We start from the raw sequence: 24,343 nt of genomic DNA on the forward strand, positions 1-24,343 counted from the left end.
AGAAATCACAATCCCAGACTTGGCTCCGAAATGTACTGTCTTGGGTGAATCTTTCCATTTCCATCTCTCTAAGCCCAATTTCCCCACAGTTCCTATGACACCTCTAGTCTGCCTATTCTTACATTGCTCTGCTCGCCCACCTTCCGCCCGATTTCACTTCGTCATCTGAGTTTTGTAATCTAACATGAAGGATTTGCTGTCATTCCAAACTATTTCTTTCTTTAGTCTCTCGATACAACAGATGAGTGAGATCATTCAGTACTTGTACTTCTTTCACTGATATATGTTAACAAGCTATCTTCCAATTGCATCCACATTATACCGCTTTATTAAATATTTATTTAATACATTTATTTATAAATAAATGTATTAAATTTCTCCTGTACTTAGCACTAGAATTGTATGTGATAGGAGCTCAATAGCTATTTATGATATATATATATATATCTATCTCAAATAACCTATTGGATTTTCACTATATGTCATAATTTATAGCAACTTTAAACAATGGAGAAAAACGAACCTCCTGAGAAGGAATTCAAAACCTAGTGAGGAAAGACAGATAAAACTAATCGATATATGATGTGTGAGATAGTGCTCTGGTGAAAATAAGTCAGAGTTAAAGAGACAAGGCAGGGCCATAAGCAGGCCGGGAAAAGCATTCTCATTAGAAGCAGGAACTGGAAGAAATGAAGGTGAACCATGTGGACATCTGTGTGGGGGAGAAGGGACAAAGAGGCTGAGAAAACACTGAAGGGCCACTGGGATAAAGGTACAACCTAGAGTCTTTTATGCAGAGCAAGGAGACCAGTGCATCTGGAGCAGTAATAAAGGTGAGGTAGGCAAGGAGTCCCTGTCTGGTAAGTCTCCAGCGACACTCACAACACTGGCTTTTACTCTGAATGTGAAGGGGAATCACTGGAGGGTTTTCACCATCAGAGTGATCTGACAGTGGTTTTTGTTCTTTTAGAGATTATTCTGGGACTAGGGAGGTAATACCAAAGATTGTAATACAACATGTTTTGCACTTGTAAAGCCCTGGTTTTGAACCCTGGTACCACCAGATAATGAAAGCACCATCCTCGAGGTACCTGAGTACTCACGGGTGTGGCCCTGGAGGAACCCAGCACCGATGGGCCCAAGTACTGATCTCTCAGAAGTGTGAGAACCAAGTGGACTATTGGCAGAAGTGAGCTACAGACCTCCAGGGCACCATGGGAAGAACACCCTTCCCCAATTCTTTGGCTTCAGGGTGGGAAATAAACTCTATAGGAAGACCAGAACAGAGGGGATGGCTTATAATGAGTTAAGGGGGGAAGTGATCTGGACTTGAACTTGGTGGTGATGACAAGCTAAGTCTAGATTAATCTTGAGGTACAACCAAACAAATCAGTGGTTGTATGGCAGCAGAGATGAGAGAGAAAGAGAAATGTCAAAGATGACTCCAAATTTCTTGATATGGGTAGCTGGGAGAACAGAGAGGCCACCTAAAAGATGGGAACAATAATCCCTATTCCTGGTGAGACTTTTTCAGTGAGAAAATGAGATAGTGGGTGTAGACCAGACTTCCTGGACTTGAAAATGTTCTTTGGATGTAAAAGATAAAAAATCAGAAAGCTACTCAAGCTACTAATTCTCAAGTGTGATCAGATAGTCATTTCTTCCATGCATGTGGAAGTCGACTTTTTCTATTAAGTAAAGTTGTATTCTGAATGGCTTCAATAACTGAGAGTAAAGGTAAGGTAAAGGTAAAGGCCCTCCCGTTGATCGTCGATTTGCTCGAGCGGGCCCAGTAACGTCTCCATTGGAGACTTTGTTGTTACTGTGTCTGGCATATCGAATACTCTCGGTAGCTTGCCGGGCTCTCCGAGAGGGGCGGAGGAATCGAACTCGGGTTGGCCATGTTGGCCACTTGTAAGGCGAACGCCCTACCCACTGTGCTATTAATGCATAGTAATTCTGATTTTCCCTTTAAGTTTCAATAGACATCACAGAGGATACATTTATAACTTTAATCAGACTTTTGAAAATTGTTTCCCCTCCTCTAAGCTATATATCATTTTGATACTTCTAGTCTTTCTAGCACTAGAGCACTCAATAAAGTTTAAATGAAAAAGATACAGTTCATAAGCATTTTTATTTTCCATGAGTCGTTCTTGGTTCAACTAAGGTTGTTGAGACCACAGAGGGTCTGATAGTGTTAAGAAAGCTGTTTCTCACCTTTGTGAGCTACTTTAGGACGTCTGGCATAGTTTTTGACAGAGGTGATTTTTAAAATACCAGCCTGGGAACAGGAAAGAACTATGGATCCTGTCCATAGTGGGCTATATACTTCTTCCATTGTCTGTAGGGTTAAGGTTGCCTGAAATAAGTTAATTACAATCAACCTGAACATGAAGAATCCTGATCAATGGGCTGTTTTCAACAGAGTAGATGAAGAGAATGTGGTAAGTGGGCCCATATTCCAAATAGGTAATATAACAACTATGTTGAAAGTTTTCTGTGGGGATTACATGAGAAAGCACTTGTAAAACTCCTTATAAATTGTTTCAAAGGGGCCAAGAATATGGGCTAAGCTACGGGGGTTTTTTTTGTTAGTTTTTGCTTTTGGGTCACACCCGGCAATGCACAGGGGTTACTCCTGGCTCTGCACTCAGGAATTACTCCTGGTGGTGCTCAGGGGACCAAATGGAATGCTGGGAATTTAACCAGGGTCGGCCGTGTGCAAGGCAAATGCCCTACCAACTGCACTATCGCTCTAGCCCCTGAGCTATAGATTTTTTTTTTGAAGAAAATCAATCAATCAAGCAATTTTGTAAGACAAATCCATTTTTTCACATTTCTCTCTCTTTCTGTGCTCTACCCTTTTCTCTCAATCCTGTCGACCTATGTGCTGGTTCTCTTTGTAAATATTTTCTGAGTATTTATGAATACTGCTTTGATAAAGAATCTTCTGTATGCTATGGGAACTTAATAGAACTATTAAAATCTTTCTTATGAAACCGGAATGATTTTAATTGAGAGAGGAGAGATACAAAGGAGAAATTTCCTTGAACATTTTAGAAATATAGTCCAGAAAAAAAGGAGGGAAAGCTGATCTCAGAAACATCTTACGAAGCTTCTTGCCCCGCTGAGACCATGAGTTGCCCCCCATGAGTGGTTCTCTGGCACGGCCATGGCCCCAGAGGCATACAAACCAATCTTGGAAATATGCGGCTTTTGGCAGAAATCCCTCCAGACTTAATTAGTAAAATATCAGAAACCCAAAATCATATGGTCTTCGTAACCAGCAATAGAAAGCAATTATTTCATGATGCCTTTTCAGCAGGTTTGATTGTTGGGGGAAAATTCCAAATAATCATGGTGCTTCTTTTGTCAAAGTAATGAATGTAATCAAAGTAGAGAGAGAGTTAAGTGGAAATCATCTGCCTCACAGGCATAGCATGGCGGGTATACTGGGGTTATTGGTGGTGGAAAATATGCATTGGTGAAGGGATGGGTGTTTGATCATTGTATGACTGAGACATAAAAGCTTGAAAGATTTGTAACTCTTCTCACAGTGATTCAAGAAATAAATTAAAAAAAAAAAGAAACATCTTAGGAAGCTGCTGCTCTTCGTCATGGGCAATGGAAAAGTTAAGCTCACAGCAAGAGTCTGGCTCCCTCCCTTACCTTCTCCATGGTGAACCTTGCCATAATCACATCTTTGACTCTGGGAATTGTTTGACACAAGAGAGTGCCATGTAAATTCTTCAAATACAAATGAGTTTAGGTGGAGGAATGCATCTCCAGGCTATATATATTTCTGGAAGTCTGTCTTCTTTGCTTTTTGGGATTTAAGGCTTCAAGTCTCTTTACTCCAGGCTGTATGCTGCATGTGGACTTCTTGTCCTGATCACTCTTTCCTAGACTTCTCTTGGAGTTCTGTATTTACTTTTGAAGTAGCATATGTTAATTGTTCAGAGTTTGTGTGCATCAGTAATTGGGAATGGTTCGTTTTTGGAGCTCATTTCATAGTCTCATAAATTGGCCTCCAGATCCTGGCCAGGTTGCATTCTCAGAGTTCTCAAAGAACTCATAGATCTCCCAAGATCTTTCAGGCTGTCAAGTGGAATTTAGTTACTTTTGGTTGAGTGTCTGAGATCCTCTGGATCTAGCTGCTGCCCCACTTCAAAAGCCTAATTATTTGCTTCTTCAGGACCAGGAAGTGAGTGTCTCTGACTCCTCTCTATGCTGACTTTCTGGACTCTTTTGAGTATTCACCACATTAGGTAGGTTCACCAAAGGCATTTTCTTATTCTGTCTTCTCAGTTGTTAGCTCCTGTACTGGGTTTTAGAATTCCTCTAGAACATAAACTACCTCCAGGTTTTGTGTCAATTTTACCACCTCCCTACATATGCTTCAAAGGTAATTAACACGACCTTTCTACTTGTACTTTATATTTCTAAGCAGCATGACAACTGGATGAAAAGTAGTACCTATATATGATTGTTTCAAATTGTCTTTCCATACTATAAGTTAAACATACCGTTTTCCAGAGTCTTATGTCCAACTCCTCCCTAAGTGATCTCATTTTCAAAGACAGTGGTGTCTAAGTAATTTATTTTAAACAGTTTAATAGGCTTAGCATATAGCGAGTCATCAATAAAAATTTTCTGCACATATCATTAGTTTTGGTCTGTATAACATTATTTTTATTGAATTAAATCACCTACTCTCGGAGAGCCCGGCAAGCTACCGAGAGTATCTCGCCCGCACGGCAGAGCCTGGCAAGCTCCCTGTGACGTATTCAATATGCCAAACACAGTAACAACAAAGTCTCCAATGGAGACGTTACTGGGCCCGCTCGAGCAAATCGATGATCAACGGGAGGGCCTTTACCTTTACCTTTACTTAAATCACCTAATTGTTCATTCTCAAATGTTAAGCAACTAATCAGGTGATACCAAGAAAACCTTAAAGACTAAACTAAAAAAGCTCTTAGTAATAATAAACATAAGAAATGGTAGGTTGAAAAATCAACACACAGAAATCCATTTTGCTTTTCTGATTGAAAATAACGAAATGGAAGAGAGAAAAATTCAAAAAAAAAACAAACAAGGAACAGTTCCATCCACAGTCATGTCAACTGGTCTAGCCTTTTTGAAAAACAATATGTACTCAAAACATGAGGGCTTGGTTCCCAAATGACTCAGCAACTCCACTTCTTGGCAACTATCCTAATGGCTTAAGAATTCTATTCAGAAAAGACATTTTGCATTCTTCTGGTTCACTGCAGCATTATAGACGATAGCCAAAATACGGAAACAGCCCAAACATCTAAGAACAGATGATTGGATAAAGAAACTATGGTAGATATATACAATGGAATATACCTCAGATACATGAAAGATGTTTGCTGGATGAATTTGGAGAATATCATGTTGAGTGAAGGAGAAGGACAGACACATGGGATACAAAGAAACAAAGGAGGGGAATAACCAATAGCCAAAGGCAACAGGAACTGAAAACTGGTCTTCAGTAGAAGCTTAGAGAAAGGGGGAAGAGTGGGGAGTGGGAATAAAATAGGGGGATTACTTTAGGGTTACTGTGAAGGGAAGCGGACACACTGATATTGCGATGATTTATGCAAGAAACTATCTTTAATAGTATTGTAAGCTATGGTGCCTAAAATAAAAGAAAATTGTTTTTATACATAATCCTAAATATGTTCATATATTAAAAATGCTATATTAAACATTAAAACTGATTCATTGGGAATTTATTGCTTAAAGGTCAGCTACAGAGATTGTTCTCAACTTATTGTTGTGGTTGTTAGTGAAGGTACTAGTCAGTAATTTGCATTTGGAAAGATTTGGATTCCCTTATGAAGGAACATGAAGTCAGTAAAAGTCAGGTACTAAATCAGAATAACACAGCATGCTTGTAGGAATGTTTTGAATTATACTGGAAATCCTGCCAGAAAAGGAGGAAGAAATTTTTCTATCACGTGAATTTACCTCAAAGAAAAATAGAGTAATCACAGGAATTGAGGAAGTATCAAAGTATGTATCAAAGTTAAGTATTTTGCTAGTTTCTCATAAATCATTTATATTACCTTCATGTTGATCTTTCAGTTTTTTCTCTTAAAAAATTTGGTCTTGGGCCTGGTGGTGCTCAGAGCTTACTCCTGGCTCTATATGCTAACAGGAGTCACTCCAAGTGGAACTAGGGACAATATTTAGAACTGGGGATGGATCTGGGGTCAGCTGCACACAAGGAAGTGCCTTACCCATTGTAATATCTCTCCAGCCTCTTGAAAAATATGTGAAAAAAGGTATGTGTGTCTGGAATTGTCATCTGGAGAGATACGTACCCAGAATGCTTCATGTTCTGAGGCTTATCCATCCTGACTGCGAGTTTCATCTTGAGATCTTGATCTGGACAGTTCTTGGAGACGGTCATTTTGTGCCACTCTGACTGTTTGGGGCTATTTGGAGTAGGATGGAGAATAACCTGTAGGAAAAAAAGGACAATCAGCTTGGCCAGGAAACAGAAACAATCTATTAAGAGGCAGGAAACAGGAATATTTGGAGGGCTGCTTTTATAGATGAGAACTTTGCTGCTGATAAGTTGAGTGTCTTATCCAGGCCTCACAACCAGCAGGAAAAGCCCCTGGACATAACCCACTAAAGGAACATGAATTCAATACAAGTAAAAGAGAAGTTGAGCTTGATGACCTGCTTCCAGGATAGTGTGCCCAGCTTTGTAACAAATGGGTTTGGCTTGAGTATGAAACATCTATTTTCACTAGGCACAGGGAAGTAGGCATCTTCCCTGGGTGTCGTTCTTCTCTGGATGGGGGATAATGAGGCTCAGAGTCTGGAGGTAGCACTGTTTTCCAGATGCTGTACTGGTTTTACTGCCAGCCTACAGGTTCATCCCCAGAGCAGAGCAAAGAAGCATGTGGTCTTCTGTGTGATCACACAACAATTGAACAAGCCCTTGGCAGGAAAACAAGAGTCACCAATGCTTATTTATTTGCCTTGCTTGTGTTGATTTTCCATTCCTTTGAGTCTAGACCTGACTCAATTTTCCTTACTGAATTCTCTTTTTTTGTGAAAGAACCGTTATACGTTCTTACAAAATGCAAAACTGGAACCTTCTGAATGTCTTAAGACATAATTAAAATTCAAAGAGGACTTATGTCTTGGCTCTGAAGTTGCTGATTTTTAAAACAATCACACCTAGTTCAGTAAATAATTTTGTGCAATTAGTCAAACATTTGTACATTTACTACTTCAATATATATTAGCTCATGTTACCATCCACAAAATAAGAACCATTATATTTTGTAGTATGATTGCTTTAGAGTATAAGATTTCTTAATTATAATGATTGTGTATTAGATTATCTGATAATCTAATTAGATCATATGATGATTAATATAATGCATTACATTATTACATATATAACAAAGAGAGAATATACATGTGCAGAAGTAGAGAAGTTTTAAAAAGACAGGCTAAGGTAACAAAAACTGTTTCTTAAAATATCTTGAGAACAGTGGTGTCTTTGTACTGATATTAGATACTCATTTTAAGGTACAATGTACATTTTGTACAATGACCCAGGATTTATCATCTTTTTTTGTATGATGCTGCGACCTTTATTGACCAAAAACACGCAGGATGGGCCCTTCCGCACAGGTGCAGGTGTGTGTATGGATGTGAGTCATCTACAGAATAGAACCTTCTGAAGGGCGTGTCCCTCCCCACATACATCTCAGACATTCATCTGTAAAAACAAAATGCAGAATCTACACATCAGGCCTCATGGGCGAGCTTAAAATGGGAAACTCAAATTTTTGATCCAGTTCTGACTTTACATAGCAAACTAAAAGAACCAGCATGTCCTTCTTGCCCCGCCAAGACCACGAGTTGCCCCCCACGAGCGGCTCTCTGGCACGGCCATGGCCCCAGAGGCACACAAACCAATCTCGGAACTATGTGGCTTTCGGCAGAAATCCCTCCAGACATTTTTATAGGCTGCATAACTTGAAGAAACTGCTCTGTCGGCATTTTTTTTTAAAAAAATTTATTTTTTGAATCACCGTGAGAACAGTTACAAAGCTTTCAAGCTTTTAAGTCTTGGTCATACAATGATCAAATACCCATCCCTTCACCAATGCATATTTTCCACCACCAAGAAACCCAATATACCCGCCATGCTGTGCTTGTGAGGCAGATAATTTTCTTTTTTAAGAGCGTTTTTAAAAAATTTTATTAATTTATTTTTTTATTAGAGAGACACCATGAGGTACAGTTGTAAACTTACTTAACTCTCTCTCTACTTTGATTACATTCATTATTTTGACAAAAGATGCACCATGATTATTTGGAATTTTCCCCCAACAATCAAACCTGCTGAAAAGGCATTGTGAAATACTTTGTTTTCTATTGCTGGTTATGAAGACCATATTATTTTGGATTTCTGATATTTTACTAATTAAGTCTGGAGGGATTTCTGCCGAAAGCCACATAGTTCCGAGATTGGTTTGTGTGCCTCTGGGGCCATGGCCGTGCCAGAGAGCCGCTCGTGGGGGGCAACTCGTGGTCTTGGCGGGGCAAGAAGGACATGCTGGTTCTGCCCCCCCCACCCCCCATGAGGCCACAGTTGCCCTGTCACTGCCGGCTCATACCTGGCTCTAAGCTCTGAGGCGGCAGCCACTATGTTGCGGGGGGGGTGGGGTGGAGGGGTGAGGCCCAAGAGACAGACACCCTTTCCCTCCTGGCGGGGGGCACAGTGCCATAGCTTAATGCATACTCCATTCACATTTCTGCCAAAAGCTGCAGGGATCCAAATTAGGTTCATGTACTTCTGGGGCCATGGCCGTGCTGGAGAGCCTCTTGTGGGGGGCAACTTGTGGTCTCAGCGGGGCAAGAAGGATGTGCCGGTTCTGCCCCCCCATCCCATGAGCTGACCCTGGATTTAAATCTGTAATTCATGTATTCTTGTAAACATTTTTTATAAAGTCTTAGTCTGATATGGTAACCTATCTGATTATACTAGCATTGCTTCCATCTCATAATGTGGAAGGCAGATCTCCTCCTACTGGGAATGGTGTTAAATTAATTATTTTTACATTGTGCACCAGGCCTGTGATGCAGTATTATTTCAAAATCATAGCTTTTCTTTGTAGATCTTTGTGTCATTTGTTCTTGTTGAGAGGATTAACTTAATTAAAATTCTGCCATTAAGGAAATCATACTAGTAATGGGATGAAGTATTGAAAATCTGTACACATGAAACTCAACGGTAAATTAATTTGTAAATCATGGTGTCTGAATTAAAAAAAAATTCTCCCATTAAACATACCAAGTCAGGTAATTGGCTCTGGAAAACTGGTAAAAATGGGAAACTACAGGGTGGTGGATGTTAATATAAGCCCGGGTACCACTGGAGGGATGGCTAAAACCTCTTGCTTCACTCAGATTAATTTTAAGTGTCATCTAAGAAAATGATGTCTGGAGGAACCGGTTGGGAAGGGAGATATTTGCTGAAAGTAGATAATGGACCAAACATGATAACCTCTCAGTATCTGCATTGCAAACCATAATGCCCATAAATAAAGAGAGAGTATGGGGAATATTGTCTGATATGAAGGCAAGGGGAGGGTGGGAATGGGGGGTTTATCGGGGATATTGGTGGTGGGGAACGTACACTGGTGGAGGGATGGGGGTTTGATCATTGTGTGATTGTAACCCAAACATGAAAGCCTGTAACTATCTCACGGTGATTCAATAAAATTTTTTTTAAAAAAAGTCATAAAAATTTAAGTGTTATCCCAGATATTGGTTGATAGATATACTGGGATGAGACTTTGGGAGCTGGGGAGAAAAGGCTGCTGATCTCTGGGAAGTTGGTCTTGTTACCTGACCTGTTTTGCCCTGAGAAGTACAGGGTGGGTGGGTGGGGGGTGCATATACTGGGGAGCAAAGGAGGCAGAGCCTGGTAAGAGAATCCTCAGCCAGGGCCAGAACAGCAGCAGGAAAGACTCTGGGCATTCTGCTCCTGCATTTGGCAAAATCAAAGCAGGAGCAGCACTCCGGGCGCCCGGAACTTGTTAACAGCCCTCCTACCATATGGATTCTGGGCACATTTCCCACTAGCAATATGGTGTCCATTCGCTGATACAAATGGCCGCAACTTATTACTGGCTGCTCCACAAAGGCTTCTTGTCCACGTGGTCACTCCTGGGGGAGAGCCCCCTCTCGTAGTGGATGGGAGATGAGGTCAGCACTGTTCTCTTCCATCTTCATCCCCATCCTGTCGTGTGTTGGATAGGTCAATGATTCCTTTGTGTGTGTGTGTGTGTGTGTGTGTGTGTGTGTGTGTGTGTGAGAGAGAGAGAGAGAGAGAGAGCCCTGCTGAGTTATTAGGGTCTCTTTGGGTGCACACACACCCTGAGCCATCCAGACACCTCATCTGGACATTCCAGGCTGCTAATCAAGCACTCCATCATGTCAGTCAAGGCCCATGTGTGCTATGCTTTGATGTGGTGGTGTGGATATCGGAACACAAGCTACCTCATGCAGTAAGCTGCCTGCCAGCCAGGCCAGCTTCTCTCAGTTACCAGGGCACACAGGGAATCCTGCTGGGGGATTGCCTTAACTTCATCTTTTCAGGATCCCCTCCCGCACTCAGCCTGTGCATCTCTCCCCTCCTAGGTATCCTCCCTCAGAAGGCAGCCCTACCCCTCATGCCAGAATGTGTCTACTTGTCTGGTTTTCCCCAAATCATGCATCACACTGCACTATGACTTCTGGTTTTAGGTTTATATCCTTGATGTGTTGTGAGGTGGAGGATTTTTGTCTGTCGTAATTCTTGTTGCTCTGCACACAACACAATAATAGGATGGTGGGGACACAATTGTATGCACTAACTAAAAACACAACACAGAGTTTGCCTTGCATGTGGCCGACCCGACCAACCCGGGTTCAATTCCTCTGCCCCTCTCGCAGAGCCCAGCAAGCTACTGAGAGTATCTCGCCTGCACAGCAAAGCCTGGCAAGCTACCCATGACATATTCAATATGCCAAACACAGTAACAATAAGTCTCACAATGGAGATGTTACTGGGCCCGCTCGAGCAAACCGATGAATAATGGGAGGATAGCAACAGTGATACCTAAAAACACGATATTAAACACTCTCTGGCCTTTTGTGGAAGTACCCTACAAGGGATAACTTGACAGTTTCTGTTCACAATTCAAATTCCAATAAGCACAAGTTATGTTGAAAGTTTTCCTAAATGTGTAACACATGTACTAAGCAATAATTTTTATTGTGAAGTAGTGTTTATATTGTTAAAAATGGTAAATATTCTAAGGAAATTATGAGAGAGCTCTGTAAGAGAATATTACATAGCTATGAAAATGGGTAAATTAATATAGATTAAAAAATCTTCAGGTACACTGAGATATTCCAGATAAAGCACAGGAAAGTACATGTACTTGTCTTATCACTTGTTTTGTAGGTGCACATTTAAAAAATTTTTTAAAAGTAGGTGCACATGTTCCTGTAATTTATTTGTATTACATTCCTTTGCATAGAATATTTTGCAAAGAACACACAGTAAACTGAAAAAGAAAGTTTTTTCCCTCTTGAAACAAATAATAGGGTGGGTGGGATGTACCATTAGTTTCCACTAAATATCCATTTAAAGTTCTTTTTTTTTCTTTAGAAGATAATTATTTAAAAGATTAATCAAAAAGTAACAAAGTGAACAGTGAATGAAAGAATGTTGCACTGGTATTTTGGATGTGCCAGTGCCCTGCTAAGCTTGGAAAGAATTAAAGCATAGAAATATTTGGAGGGGTCCAAGACATTTCAGAAAGACGGCACTGTGTTTAAGCAGGTGCTTCCTGCAAAGATGCTGCCAGCAGAGGGCGCTCCAGCCAGCATCAGGGCCAGGTCCACAGAAATTGGGGGAAAGTTTCTTGAGAAGGAAACCAGTACTGGAGATACACAATAAACGGAAAGCAAAGATTTTTCCATGCTTGAGAATATCACAAGTTTTAAATAAATGGGAGGAGAGGGTATTGGGGGTAGGAGGACTGTGTGCTGCAAAGGCTGACCTGTGGTTTTTATCACAATAGCAAGGCTGAGAGTTTTATTTGATGACACAGAAAACATAGGGCCAACATGGGTTAGTGAGAATAACCCTAAAAACTAGTTTGGCGTTATTTCTTTCCTCCCGTGGGATCCCTTGCATAGGTGGGAGAGTAGCTCAGAAGGTGATTCTGAGGGGCTGCCCATTAAAACCTTAGGGTAGTGACCTGGCCAGAGATTAACATGCAGCACACAGGAAGCTCTGTTGGGGTGGGCAGTGGGGTGTCGGGATGGGGGGGGTTCTTACCCTTCAGAGAATCAATAATTTTCTCTATAAACGAAAGGGTTTGACTTATCCAGTGTTTTGATTTTCTGAGTGGAAACAGCTTTGAGAAACTTGTGAATGCGTTGAACCAATGATTCCAGAAGAAAGTGTGCCCCCGCTCTCTCCCCAATCCCTTCCCCATATTGATAAGGAATTCCAAGAGCTCCTGGTTTGGGGGTTCAGAAATGGGTTCAGGCCGAGTAATCCTGAATGTGTCACTTCCAATGTGGATATCCTGGGTCTTACGACTCGAGAGATTTTTTTCACACAATGATTCATGAAAAAAGAACAATCTGAAGAATATAAAAGGTCACTGTGTGTGTGTTATGTTTCTCTCTCTACAGAAAGAAATAAATACTTGTCCTTTCTTGAAGAAAACAGCTACATCTCTCTTTCTAGTCCTTCCCTCTATTTAGCGAAGCATTATTTTGGCTCTTCACCTTGTTTCCCTTCCATCTGGAGACTGTGTCTTAGTGAGAAGTCCAATGAGTGTGTTCTCTTTTAGCTTTGTGGGCCTAGAGGCTTGTCTTGGGGCTGCACGTTCTCTCCTTAGTCCGCAGATGATCTGCTCGAGGCTCAGATTGACTAAAGAAAGTCTCACACAGCTTCGGGGGCCAGAGAGATAGTGCTGCAGGGAGGACCTTGCACAAGCCAACCTGGGTTTGAGCCCATTTGGTATGCTGAGCACCTTCAGGAGTAATTCTAGAGTGCAGAACCCCTGGGTATCACCAGTGGGCGGCCCCCAAACAAAAACAAAAACAAAACAAAACAGGTCACAAGGCTGTTCCAAGGCACTAAGTATAGAGTCAGTCTGAAGAGTACGAGTTCTGGGCTCTGATTGTAAATAAGGGAGTCAAGTTTAGGTTTCTAGTCTAATGAGAGACACAAGCTAAAATGCCTATTAACTCTTCCTTTCCTCCTCCCAAGGCTGAGGAATGTTCCATGGAGAAGCTGAACAGGAGACGGAAAGCAAAGGAAGGAGGATGGGAGGTCGGGGAAAGTGCTCTCCGAGGCGGTGCTGGCCTTCATCCAGAACGGGAGGGGACCTTTCAGAGAATCAGAGGTTGGGGGTGAATCCTCCACGCAGAGAGAAAGCCCTCGAAAGTGAGAAGGAATTTGGTCTATTTGACGGACTGAAACTTGGCAGAGACGATGAGGCCTCGTGGATGAGGAGAGAGGTGGCAGCAGACTGGGGAGGCGGCTGGAAGCCAGGTTGCACGGGTCTCGCAGGCTGCAGAGGAGAGGATGATTCTCTACAAGTGGAGCGGAGAGGGGGAGAAGTGTGGCAGACTAGCCAGTGACAAAGCCAGTTTAGGGTCTGAAATTATTGGCTGCTTGGAGCAGAGTCAATAGCTGGAATGTGGGGGTGGGGGAGGTCTCTATTATCTCGGGGGTACTCAAAAGAATTTTTTGGGAATTGGGAGCGTTTTGTTTCTGGCTGATGACATACTAGGCGCTGGGTTCTATTGGCATTGAAGTTGTGGCCCTGGGGAAACCACATATCTTTTTTTTTTCCCCTTTATTTTATTTTATTTTTTTTACAGTTGTAGATTTACAATTTTTTGTGCTTGGGTTTCAATTATACAATGATCAGATACCCATCCCTCCACCAGTGCCCATTTTCCACCACCATGGATAATATCCCTCCCACCCCCATCCCCCTATCCCCCCTGTCTCTGTGGCAGGGCAATCCCCTGTGTTCTCTCTCTCCTTTTGGGTGTTGTGGTCTGCAAAAGAGGCATTGAGTGGCAAACATGTTCAGTCCATAGTCTACTTTCGACATGCATCTCCCCTCCTGGGAGGATCCTCCAAACATCCTTTATTTGGTGCTCCCTTCTCTATCTGAACTGCCCTTTCCTCTAGGATACCCGGCTGGCCTCTAAGTTATGGAGTAATCCTCCTGGTGCTGATCTCAGCTATTCTTGAAAACCACATATCTTGCAGGGAGTGAGGTAATACTTTCTAGCCAGGGATCTTGCTGTGTATTTTTGAGACCTGTATATTTTTGCTGGAAATGAAGAAATGCAGGAAACCCTGTTTACAAAACTGAGTCTAGGTCCTAAATCCTTTTTAAAATTTTTTTTTTGTTTCGGTTTTTTGGTTTTTGGGCCACACCTGCCATTGCTCATGGGTTACTTTTGGCTCTGGACTCAGGAATTACTCCTGGAGGTGCTTGAGGTACCATATAGGATGATGGGGATCAAACCTGGGCTGGCCATGAGAAAGGCAAGCATCCTACATTCTGTACTATCCCTCTGTCCCCTCCCCGCCACTAAACCCTTTTTACATCATTTTATACATATTGTTGTGGGCCCCTTTCCAGGGAATGCAATGAAACACTGTTACTAAGACTTGCTTTCCATTTCAAGCAATCCGTTAAAAGACACCGGGATCTGAGTCCCCAATTTCTACAGTGGATGTTTTAGCTGTTACCTCTGCAGTGATGGCCTATTTGGGGTCCATAATGGGTGATGTTCCAGTATACTTGTGGCAGAATCTTCATGATTTGTAATTATTTTATTATCCATCAATTCCCTTATTTCACCCCTTTATCTTATGCCACTGTGCTGACCGAAATTGTTTTAGGTGGGTACAACTATTACATTATTTAAGGATAGCACAGCGAGTAAGGCATTTGCCTTGCACGTGGCCGACCCAGGTTTGATTCCTCCACTCCTCTCAGAGAGCCTGGCAAGCTACCGAGAGGATCTTGCCCACATGGCAAAGCCTGGCAAGCTACTCGTGACATATTTGATATGCCAAACACAGTAACAACAAGTCTCACAATTTGTTGTGAGACATTACTGGTGCCCGCTCGAGTAAATTGATGAACAACGGGAGGACAGTGCTACATACAGTGCAAGAATGTCACTTCAGGGGCCACAGTGATAGTAGAATGTGTACTGCCTTGCACATGGTTGACCCAGGTTTAATCCCTAGTACCCTAGTACCCTGAGACCACCAGGAGTGTTTCTTAAGCAGTCAGGAGTCAGCCCTCAGCACTGCTGGCTGTGCCCCTAGACTTCAAAAAAGAATATCCCTTCAGAATAGTAAGGTGCTTGACAAATCTTGGCACTGACAGTTTAAGAGTCCCTCTGTCCTTTGCAGTGCAGACTTTGAAAAGATCTGAATAGGCAAATGCCGAGACTTAGAGAGGCTAAGGGTCTCACCCTGTGATCCCAAAGGCAATGGAGCAAGTGAGTTGTGACCTATTCGGAAGCTGTTCTTTGGGCAGTGCTGCCTCCAGAATTCGGGGACCCCTAGTGCTGGCTACCCCTTGCAGGGGGGCACTTACCCGTCCAAGTTCTTTGTCCTCTAAGGCCAGGACCCCTGTGCTCTCCGTGAACAGCTTCACCTTTACAGCAGGCAGTGCATGAGTTGTCGAGAAATCACCCTGGGTGCCCCAGCTGTGGACAGAACCAGAGAGGTGAGCGTGGAGACCCCTGTCTGGACAGTATCAAACCCAGATGCCTTCTTTCCTGGTTGGGTGAATGCAGGGTTAACCGGAGGCAGCCTCGGCTGTCACATCCCCCGCCTCTCCCCACTCCCCTCCCAAAGCTGCCAGAATGACAAAAAGTGTTAATTAAGTTGTTAGGCAAATGCAAGACAGATGCTCAGAAAGTTGCCAGGGGTCTTCACAGAGGACTAGAAGGAATCGCTTGGAATTAGCATGAAATCAGTTGAGAACTTGCCCCCACGCTATACATATTTGTTATATCTATAAATGGTTCCAGGGCAGCCACTAATTGCTTCCTTGCCTTCTTCGACTTCCTACTTGGAAACTGAAGTACTAGATTTCGAGATTGGGCTTCATTTGGTCGGACTCTAAAATGATCTTCAGTAGCAGTCAGGGGTGGGGAGCCCCATTTCCACTAGCGTTGCAGGATCAGTGGAATGAAGGAACAAATGAAGCTCACTCCTATCAAAGCAGAAATACCCATCCCTGTCCAATCACTGGTCGGAGGGTCTTTGGTCTTTCTGGAGGAGAATTTGGCTTAATGAGCTGTTGGCCAGAGTGCTAAGCAACAGGAACCGTATTCATTCACTCACTGATATTCTTATGGTGCCAAACCCATCCACTCTGTACCTGTAATCAAAGTGAGCTGCAGAAGCATTAGCTAAATTCCACTGAGCCCCTTCTCTAAATCCTTCCGTGGTGCCTGTTCCATGGTATCAGGGTGTGATCAGAACAAATCACTGCAATGTCACTGTTCCTTGGCTGTGCCACTTCAGGACTGTGTGCATGCATGGTTCTCTCTCTTTGTTGGAGATGCTTCCTCCAGCCACATTCTGTACCTGGCTGTACTTTTGGGGGTTAGCTAGAACACATAGGGCCAGGATGTGTCTATGGATCTCCCAGCTTAAATTTGATGCTATTGTTAAATTCTCTTGCACATGCAGTGACTTTTTCACCTAGTAATCATTGAATTTGTAATTATAAATATATTTGTGTAATTAATGTCTCAATCCTCTAATAATCCTCCGGTAAGTGCCAGAGGGTAGAGTCTGTGTGTATTTTGTTTTTATGATAAACCCAGTACTGAGTATTGTTCTTGGTACATAGAAGACACTTAATAAATATTTTGGTACCAAAAATGATAACAAATATAGACTCTTTTATGGGATTAGGAAACAGAAATATATATGTATATATACTCATGTTTGTACAGAGGTTTTTATCACATGCTTTACACATAGCTAATTAAAAATTTATTTGAGGAGTCATGATTTAGAACACTTCTCACGACAGGGTTTCATGCATACAACAGTCCAATGCCACACCCTCCACCAGACTATCCACTTATCCCTACCATTATCCCAATATTGTAAAATATCCATTTAATATTATTTTGATAACTATTATGTATTATAGGTACATCATAATTTTATTTAACCATTATTCTATTTTTGATAGTGGGCTTAACATTAATGTTTGATTTTTATCTCTGATTATTTTCTTAGGACAGAGACCTAGAATGGAGAACATTACTGCACTCATTTATCAACAAACACAATCGCATTTTTACAATGCCACAGAAACTATGCTCATAAATGAACACATTCAATATTTGGAACAGCTATTCCCAAAATTTTTTCCATAAGCATGAAGGTGACCCTCTCAGTGGTTCCTACCCCTGCAGCCTCTGCCCGCCCCTCCCTCAATCCTCCCAGTACCCTCCCACATTCCAGGGACTAAGAGTGAAAGCCACAGGATACTTTTCATATTGGGAGTCCCTGTCCACTTCTTCTCACCAAGTTCATCAATGTAGTTTTTGTGAGCATGGTCTGAACTACTAACAGGCTTGAATAATTTACTCTGGGGTTGTTGGTTGTTTGTATTTTCTTTTGTAAATGATGGAAATCTGACTTTCTGTCTCACTATCACACTCAAACCTTATCAACTCAAGTCAAAGAGATAGCTGCTCAGAAAGCAACAGAATAATAGTGATATGGGGAGCCCAGATCTGAGAATTCAGTGCAAGAAAACCATTGAGAAAAAATAATATTTCCAATAGAAAAAGGGAGAACACAGTAGGTAGAGGACATGAGACACAAGAAGTGACGGAGTTGGAGCAAAATGGTGAGTTATTAAATGTACATGCAGAAACTTTGCATTTTTGTATTAGCAAATGTAGCAAGCTTGAGAGGGAAATATTTGTCCTAGCAAATGCTACAGGTGAAAACATAGGTATTGTTTTATTTTGGGGAGGTACCATTATATATGATACTATTCATGATAGGTTTTCATGCATACAACACTTCATCACACACTGTCCACCTTCATGCCCCCTCCACCATTATCCCAGACTCACATCTTCTCCACTCCTACCTCTCACCCTCGGTAAGCTCAGTTCTGTAGGTTGGTTTTCAGATTCTACTGCCTTTGGCTATTGATATTCCCTTACTAAAAATATAGAATTTTAAACCAGATACCCTAACTTCAGATTCTGGTTAGCTCCTTAAACTGTAGAGCATGGGGATAAGTTAATTAATATCCTGGTACCTCAAAATCTAACATTCTTTGGGTAGAGTAGTTATAAAGAATAAATAGCAGTAGGCTTGGGAATAGGATGATGACCCAACAAATTTTGCTTACCTTTCCTTTTCATGAAGAAGATATGAGATAGCAATAGTCACTTCTATTTTGTGAGCAATACATTAGCTCTGACTCATTATCTGACTCTATGCTGGGTTGGCAAGAGTGATGTTTCCCTTTCTCTTGTGAAAGGTAGGAGGTAAAATACCTATGATAACCCCCATTTTTGCACATGAAAACTTGAGATTTGTACATTTTACCCCAGGGTTTTGTAATCAAATTGCCTAGAACCCAAATCTCTTGACTCTCACCTCATAACTCTTTCTGCTACTATTGTCATAAATATAAATGAGCCTTATTAATGATCAGCATTATTATAAAATCATTAGAAAAAACCCTTTAATTTATTATTTAGGAGTAATTTTGCTGTTAATATTTGGAGCATTTATTATGTTGGGTCGTGATAAATAAGCACGATCTTTTCTTTTAATTAATTAATTAATTTTATTGAATAACTGTGAGACAGAGCATTACAAAACTGTTCATGATTGGGCTTCAGTCATAGAATGTTCCAACACCCTGTCCTCGACCAGTGTAATTTCCCAACACTAGTGTCCCCAGAAAAAAATGGCACCAAAGGCACTAAATATATTTTTCTGGGCCGGTGCGATAGCATAGTAGGTAGGAGCACCTGCCTTGCATACAGCCAACCTGGATTTGATTCTCAGCACCCCATATAGTTCCTTGAACCTATAAGGATTGATCCCTGGTAGCAGAGCCAGGATTAAGCCTCAAAAACCATCTGTTATGGCCACAAAACAAATATATGCTCTGTCCAAATATATGCTCATTTTTTTGTTTCCATCAGATTTCACGTATGCCCCCCAGATTTAGAGATAAAAATTGTTAAGAATTATGAGATGCACAGCAAAGCAAGAAAGAAAACATGTGTCCCCTGAGTAAAGATTCAGAACATGAGTGACTCAGGTAGAGAGCCCAGTGCCATCAGTTTGTTTAACCTGCACTTACATCGAATCCACCTGTTCTGGAAAGCAGCTTTCTTTACCCTGCTACCATTCTTAGACTCTGAAAATAAACTTAGTCTTCCTCTTGTCTATGCTTCCTTTTTTTGGAGGCTTAATGAGCTTGATTTATCAATACCTTTCCCTGCTCTTACCTTCTTCACAAAAAAAAAATTATGAAAGTATTATCTCTTTATTCTTTCCCAGTCATCCCACGGTGAGATCCGACTATCTTTTAAATAAAAACAGCTACTGTTTATCCAGAAATTGTGATATTCAAGGAACAAATTCCTATCTCAAAACTATTATTATCGGTCACATTATAGGATCATGCATTTTATTTTTTATTTTATTTTTATTATTTTTGGTTTCTGGGCTTACCCCTGTTATTGAGCTCACGGATCACTCTAAGGTTGTGCTCAGAGGATAATATATGTTTCTGGGGCTCAAGCCAGGGTTGGCCACATGCAAAGCAAGTGTCTTGCCCCTATACTACCTTTCCAATTCTGCATTTGATATTTTAAATCTCATTTGGTCAGCCTGTGAGGTGTTCATCATACAGTTACAGATGAGGAAACTGAGAATACAAGAGGCTAGCCAATGTATTCAAGGCTACACGCAAGGAGCCAAGGACAGTCTTACTCCACAATCCAAACTCTGAACCATGCCACTATATTGCCTTCTGCAGGTGTTCGACCAAAAGTGTCATGATCTAATTAAAGTCAGTCTTCTTTATAACTTAAAGGGAAAGTTCTGTTTCAAAACTATGAGATACTGGCTACTCAGTCTGGATTTATTTTTCATGTTTCATATAGTTCATGGTGGCTCTTAATCCTACAAATTAGCCAGCAGAGGAAGTGCCCAAAAGTAGCCTTTTTGGGGGACCATATATTGAGAAATGAACCTCTTTCTCATTGCTGCGATTTGCTGTGCCTACCAGCTTTCCTTTGTGGTGTATTGACTGGAGCTATTAAGATGAATGCTTGTTCTTACAACTTTCCCATAATTGAAATAAAATTGTGCTTTAATTTGAAAATATCAGAGGTTGATAATATTTATTGCAAGTATTGGCTGGGAAGACTAATATTGCTGAACACAAGGTATTAAAGGGACAGGTGAGGTGTCGCTCTCTATGAACCTGACTTATTTTTATTACTGTTTTCATACTTTATAGCTACTTCAACAAAAAGTGCTAAAGATGAGGACCCTTTATGAAGTGCTTATGGTTTTTCAGACCCCAAGAGAACTTCTTTTCATGTTTTATCTTATTGTACCCATGCATTATCTCATTTATTCCCTCTGACAGAAATATAAGATTTTATCTATTATATCCACATTATAAATAATTTGTGACTTTAGAGGTTTAGTATCAGGGTCAACATTTTAGACATTAGACTCAGAGTTTCTGATGGCAAAGACCATACATTAAAGTGCAGAGTTTTAATGCCTCTTAATTAGTCTTAACATAAGACAATAGTGTAGTTTGGCAATTACTTATACATCTGACTCTCTAGATGATGAAGACCTTGGAGGGCAGGGAGTAGAGCATGATTATTTCTTTTATATACCACAATAGGGACCTGTATACATATAAGATTATAATATTTTTTTTGTTATTAGGTCACACTCCATGGTACTTAGGGGACATTCATGGTTCAAAGCTCAGGGTCAGTCTGAAGGTGCTGGGGTGGGGGAACCTTTATTTTTTTTAATTTTTATTAGTGAAACACCATGAGGTACAGTTGTAGACTTACAAATTTTTGTGCTGGGGTTTCAGTTATAAAATGATCGAATACCCATCCCTCCACCAGTGCCCATTCTCCACCACCACTGATCCCAGTATCCCTCCCACCCCCATCCCCTCCCCCCATCCCACCCTGCCTCATGGCAGGGCATTCCCTTTTGTTCTCTCTCTCTCTCCTTTTGGGTGTTGTGGTTTGCAAAAGAGGCATTGAGTGGCAATCATGTTTGGTCTATAGTCTGCTTTCAGCATGCATCTACCATCCTGGGAGGATCCTCCAAACACCCTTTATTTGGTGCTCCATTCTCTATCTGAGCTGCCTCTTTCCCTACATTAAACTCTGCAGTTTAATGTATGTGCGGCTGGCCTCCAAGTCATGGAGTAAAACTCCTGGTACTTATATCGGCTATTCTTGGGTGTTAGTCTCTTATTTTGTTACTTTATGTTCCCCAGATGAATGCAATCTTTTTATGTCTGTCCCTCTCTTTCTGACCCATTTTGCTTAGCATGATACTTTCCATGTAGTACCACTTGTATATAAATTTCATGATTTCATCTTTTCTAACAGCTACATAGTACTCCATTGTGTAGATATACCAAAGTTTCTTTAACCAGTCATCTGTTCTCAGGCACTCAGGTTTTTTCCAGATTCTAGCTATTGTAAACAGTGCTGCAATGAACACACAAGTATAGACGTCTCACTTCAACTATACTTTTTTGCCTCTCTGGGATATATTCCCAGGAGTGGTATTGCTGGGTCAAATGAGAGCTCAATTTCTAATTTTCCGTACTGTTGGAATTGCCCACACTGTTTTCCAAAAGGGCTGAACCATTTGGCATTCTGGGGTGAGGGAATCTTATAATACCAAATAGCATACCTTCTGGCATGCAAAGCCTGTGCTCAGGTAACTGAGATATCTCTCCAGCTTCACAATTAATATTTTTAGTGTCTAGAAAAAGTATCGAATTCAGAACAACCAGATCACCAAATCACCTAATTCTCAGAAGTGCAGGCAGCAGCTGGCAACTGGAGACCCAGTGTACAAAAAATCGGTACAGCTTTCTGGGGATCAAGGCTTCTGACTTTAAAGGTTACATAATATTAGCTACTGAGACTGTGGCTGGAAACCAGTTGGAATTATACTGCACTATGAAGCAAGTTAGAACACAGACTATTACTGTATTTATTCCAGCCACATTAAACAGAAAAGCACAGACTATGCAATGCTATCACCCACAGAGTCCCCTTTAAATATAAAGGGACATATTTGGAGACCTGGATGCTCATTCCAAATTAAATACCTTTTGCAGGAGGGTAGAGAATTAAAATATAGTCTAGCTGAGGGACCTTCAAGCATGATCTGCTGTTGGATGAAGCACTGGCTTCCACTACCTAGGATTCCCATCTCTAATCGTTCCTTGCTCCTTTCATTCAGAATTACTTCTTGAATATCTCCCAAGGGCAAGGGACGAGTTAGTTGCTGCTGTGAATCCAAAGGTGAATGAAATACCAGCAGTATCCATAAAGATACTACACTGTACTTGAGGAGAACCTTCTACAGAAATTCTACTACTAATTAAGTATGAGTCTGAGCCTCGGTTTTCACATCTGTAAATTGGGAATAAGAATAATGTTGACCCCAGAGGATAAAAGAAAGAAAAGTATGAGCTAAGCTATTGCATATAGAGTGTTCAAATCAATCATGAGAACAAAGATACCACTAAACTCTATGTCCATGAGCTTAGGATTGAAGCCAGGGGTTGCCAAACTCTTGCCTGGGGTTCAAAAAGGGCCAACTCTTTGCTTATTTATGGGTCAGGACCTATGACGATTTTTCACATTTTCAAATATCTGAAAATAATAAAAAGGAAATAACATATTGTGACCCATTAATAGGAGAATAAGTTCAAATTTCAATGTTCACCAATATGGTTTTATTAGAAACAGCTATGCTCATTTGTTTACATATCACCTAGGCTGCTTTTGGGCTTCAAAGGCAGAGTTGAATAGTTACAGCAGAGACCATATGGCTGACAAACCTAAAATATTTACTTTCTTTCCCTTTACAGAAAAAGTTTGCAGAACCCTGATCTTTACGGTTAAATCCTCAGTGTACTCTAATGGAAATACATTTATTTTCACGTGCATATTAGAACCATGTTCACACAGATAAACCATAAACACGCCGCTTACAAGGCCAGCTCATCCTATAGTGATCCAATTTGCTGCTCTAAGTTCTTTGTGGAGAATGCTTTCCAGCATGCTCAGTGTATTGGACAACTGGGGACTGTGTATTATAGCATTTCAGACACGTGGTGTCCAAATGCTGCTTCCAGATCTATTTGAGCTGGCTGACTCATTTAGTCACACTACATCATTATTAATATCAAATAATAAACATGAGTAGCAGATAATTTATATCTGAGGGGATGGAGATGATTTTTAAAGTCACAGCACATATTTTTTTCCCTTTCCCAGAGCTGGTCCTCAGTGTCATTGCTTTGAAAGTGAGTACTTTGATCTGGGGAAGAAAATAAGGGAGAAGAATACACTTGAGTGGAGGGAGGGAGAAATCTATGGGCAGAGCCACCTTGTGCTTGCTGTGTGTTTGGTGAGCATCTGCTTCGTTGCAGTCACATCTCTGTTTACTATTTAAAGCCTCTTATTTGCGGAAGCCTCCTCAGACCATATGTTATCAACAAATGTTGCTAATCAAATACACACAGTAATTTTCATTAGAACTTTCCCTAACCACCCCCACCCCTGAACAAAAAACAACATTTGCCACAAAGGGAATATACCTCCCCAAATGACAGTAAACATCCACTGCAAACCTTTGACAACAGAACGATATTATGAATGTGTAAGCAAGTAAGCCAAGAACACATCCACTTCAGGCAAATAAAGACCCTTGGAGAATTGGATTTTGTGCAGGTTGGTGTTGGGGGATTATGTCAGTAGTTGCCATGGTAATGCTCAGCATAAGGCCATAAATCATACCAGGGAGAATGGATTTGCATGTAGCCAAGGTATATAGCTCATGTGAACTGGGTGTTAAATTGGTGCAGTTTGTAAAATTAACTGTTGGTTTTAACAAGGCAGACATGTCATTTCAGGGAATGAA

General features: G+C 41.1%; 1 protein-coding gene across 9 annotated transcripts in view; it reads right to left on the reverse strand.

The window, feature by feature from the left end:
- Positions 1-24,343, reverse strand: part of CADPS (calcium dependent secretion activator) — a 550,520-nt gene that overhangs the window by 196,723 nt on the left and 329,454 nt on the right. For all 9 annotated transcript variants that reach the window (XM_056129049.1, XM_056129048.1, XM_056129052.1 and 6 more), the window contains exons 7-8: positions 15,714-15,825; positions 6,357-6,496 (exon numbers count right to left, since the gene is read on the reverse strand). In XM_056129049.1, the coding sequence (XP_055985024.1) occupies positions 6,357-6,496; positions 15,714-15,825 (252 nt within the window). The remainder of the gene's footprint in view (positions 1-6,356; positions 6,497-15,713; positions 15,826-24,343) is intronic.

Source organism: Sorex fumeus, unplaced genomic scaffold, assembly GCF_029834395.1.
Source record: "Sorex fumeus unplaced genomic scaffold, SorFum_2.1 ptg000072l, whole genome shotgun sequence".
Taxonomy (NCBI): Eukaryota; Metazoa; Chordata; class Mammalia; order Eulipotyphla; family Soricidae; genus Sorex; species Sorex fumeus.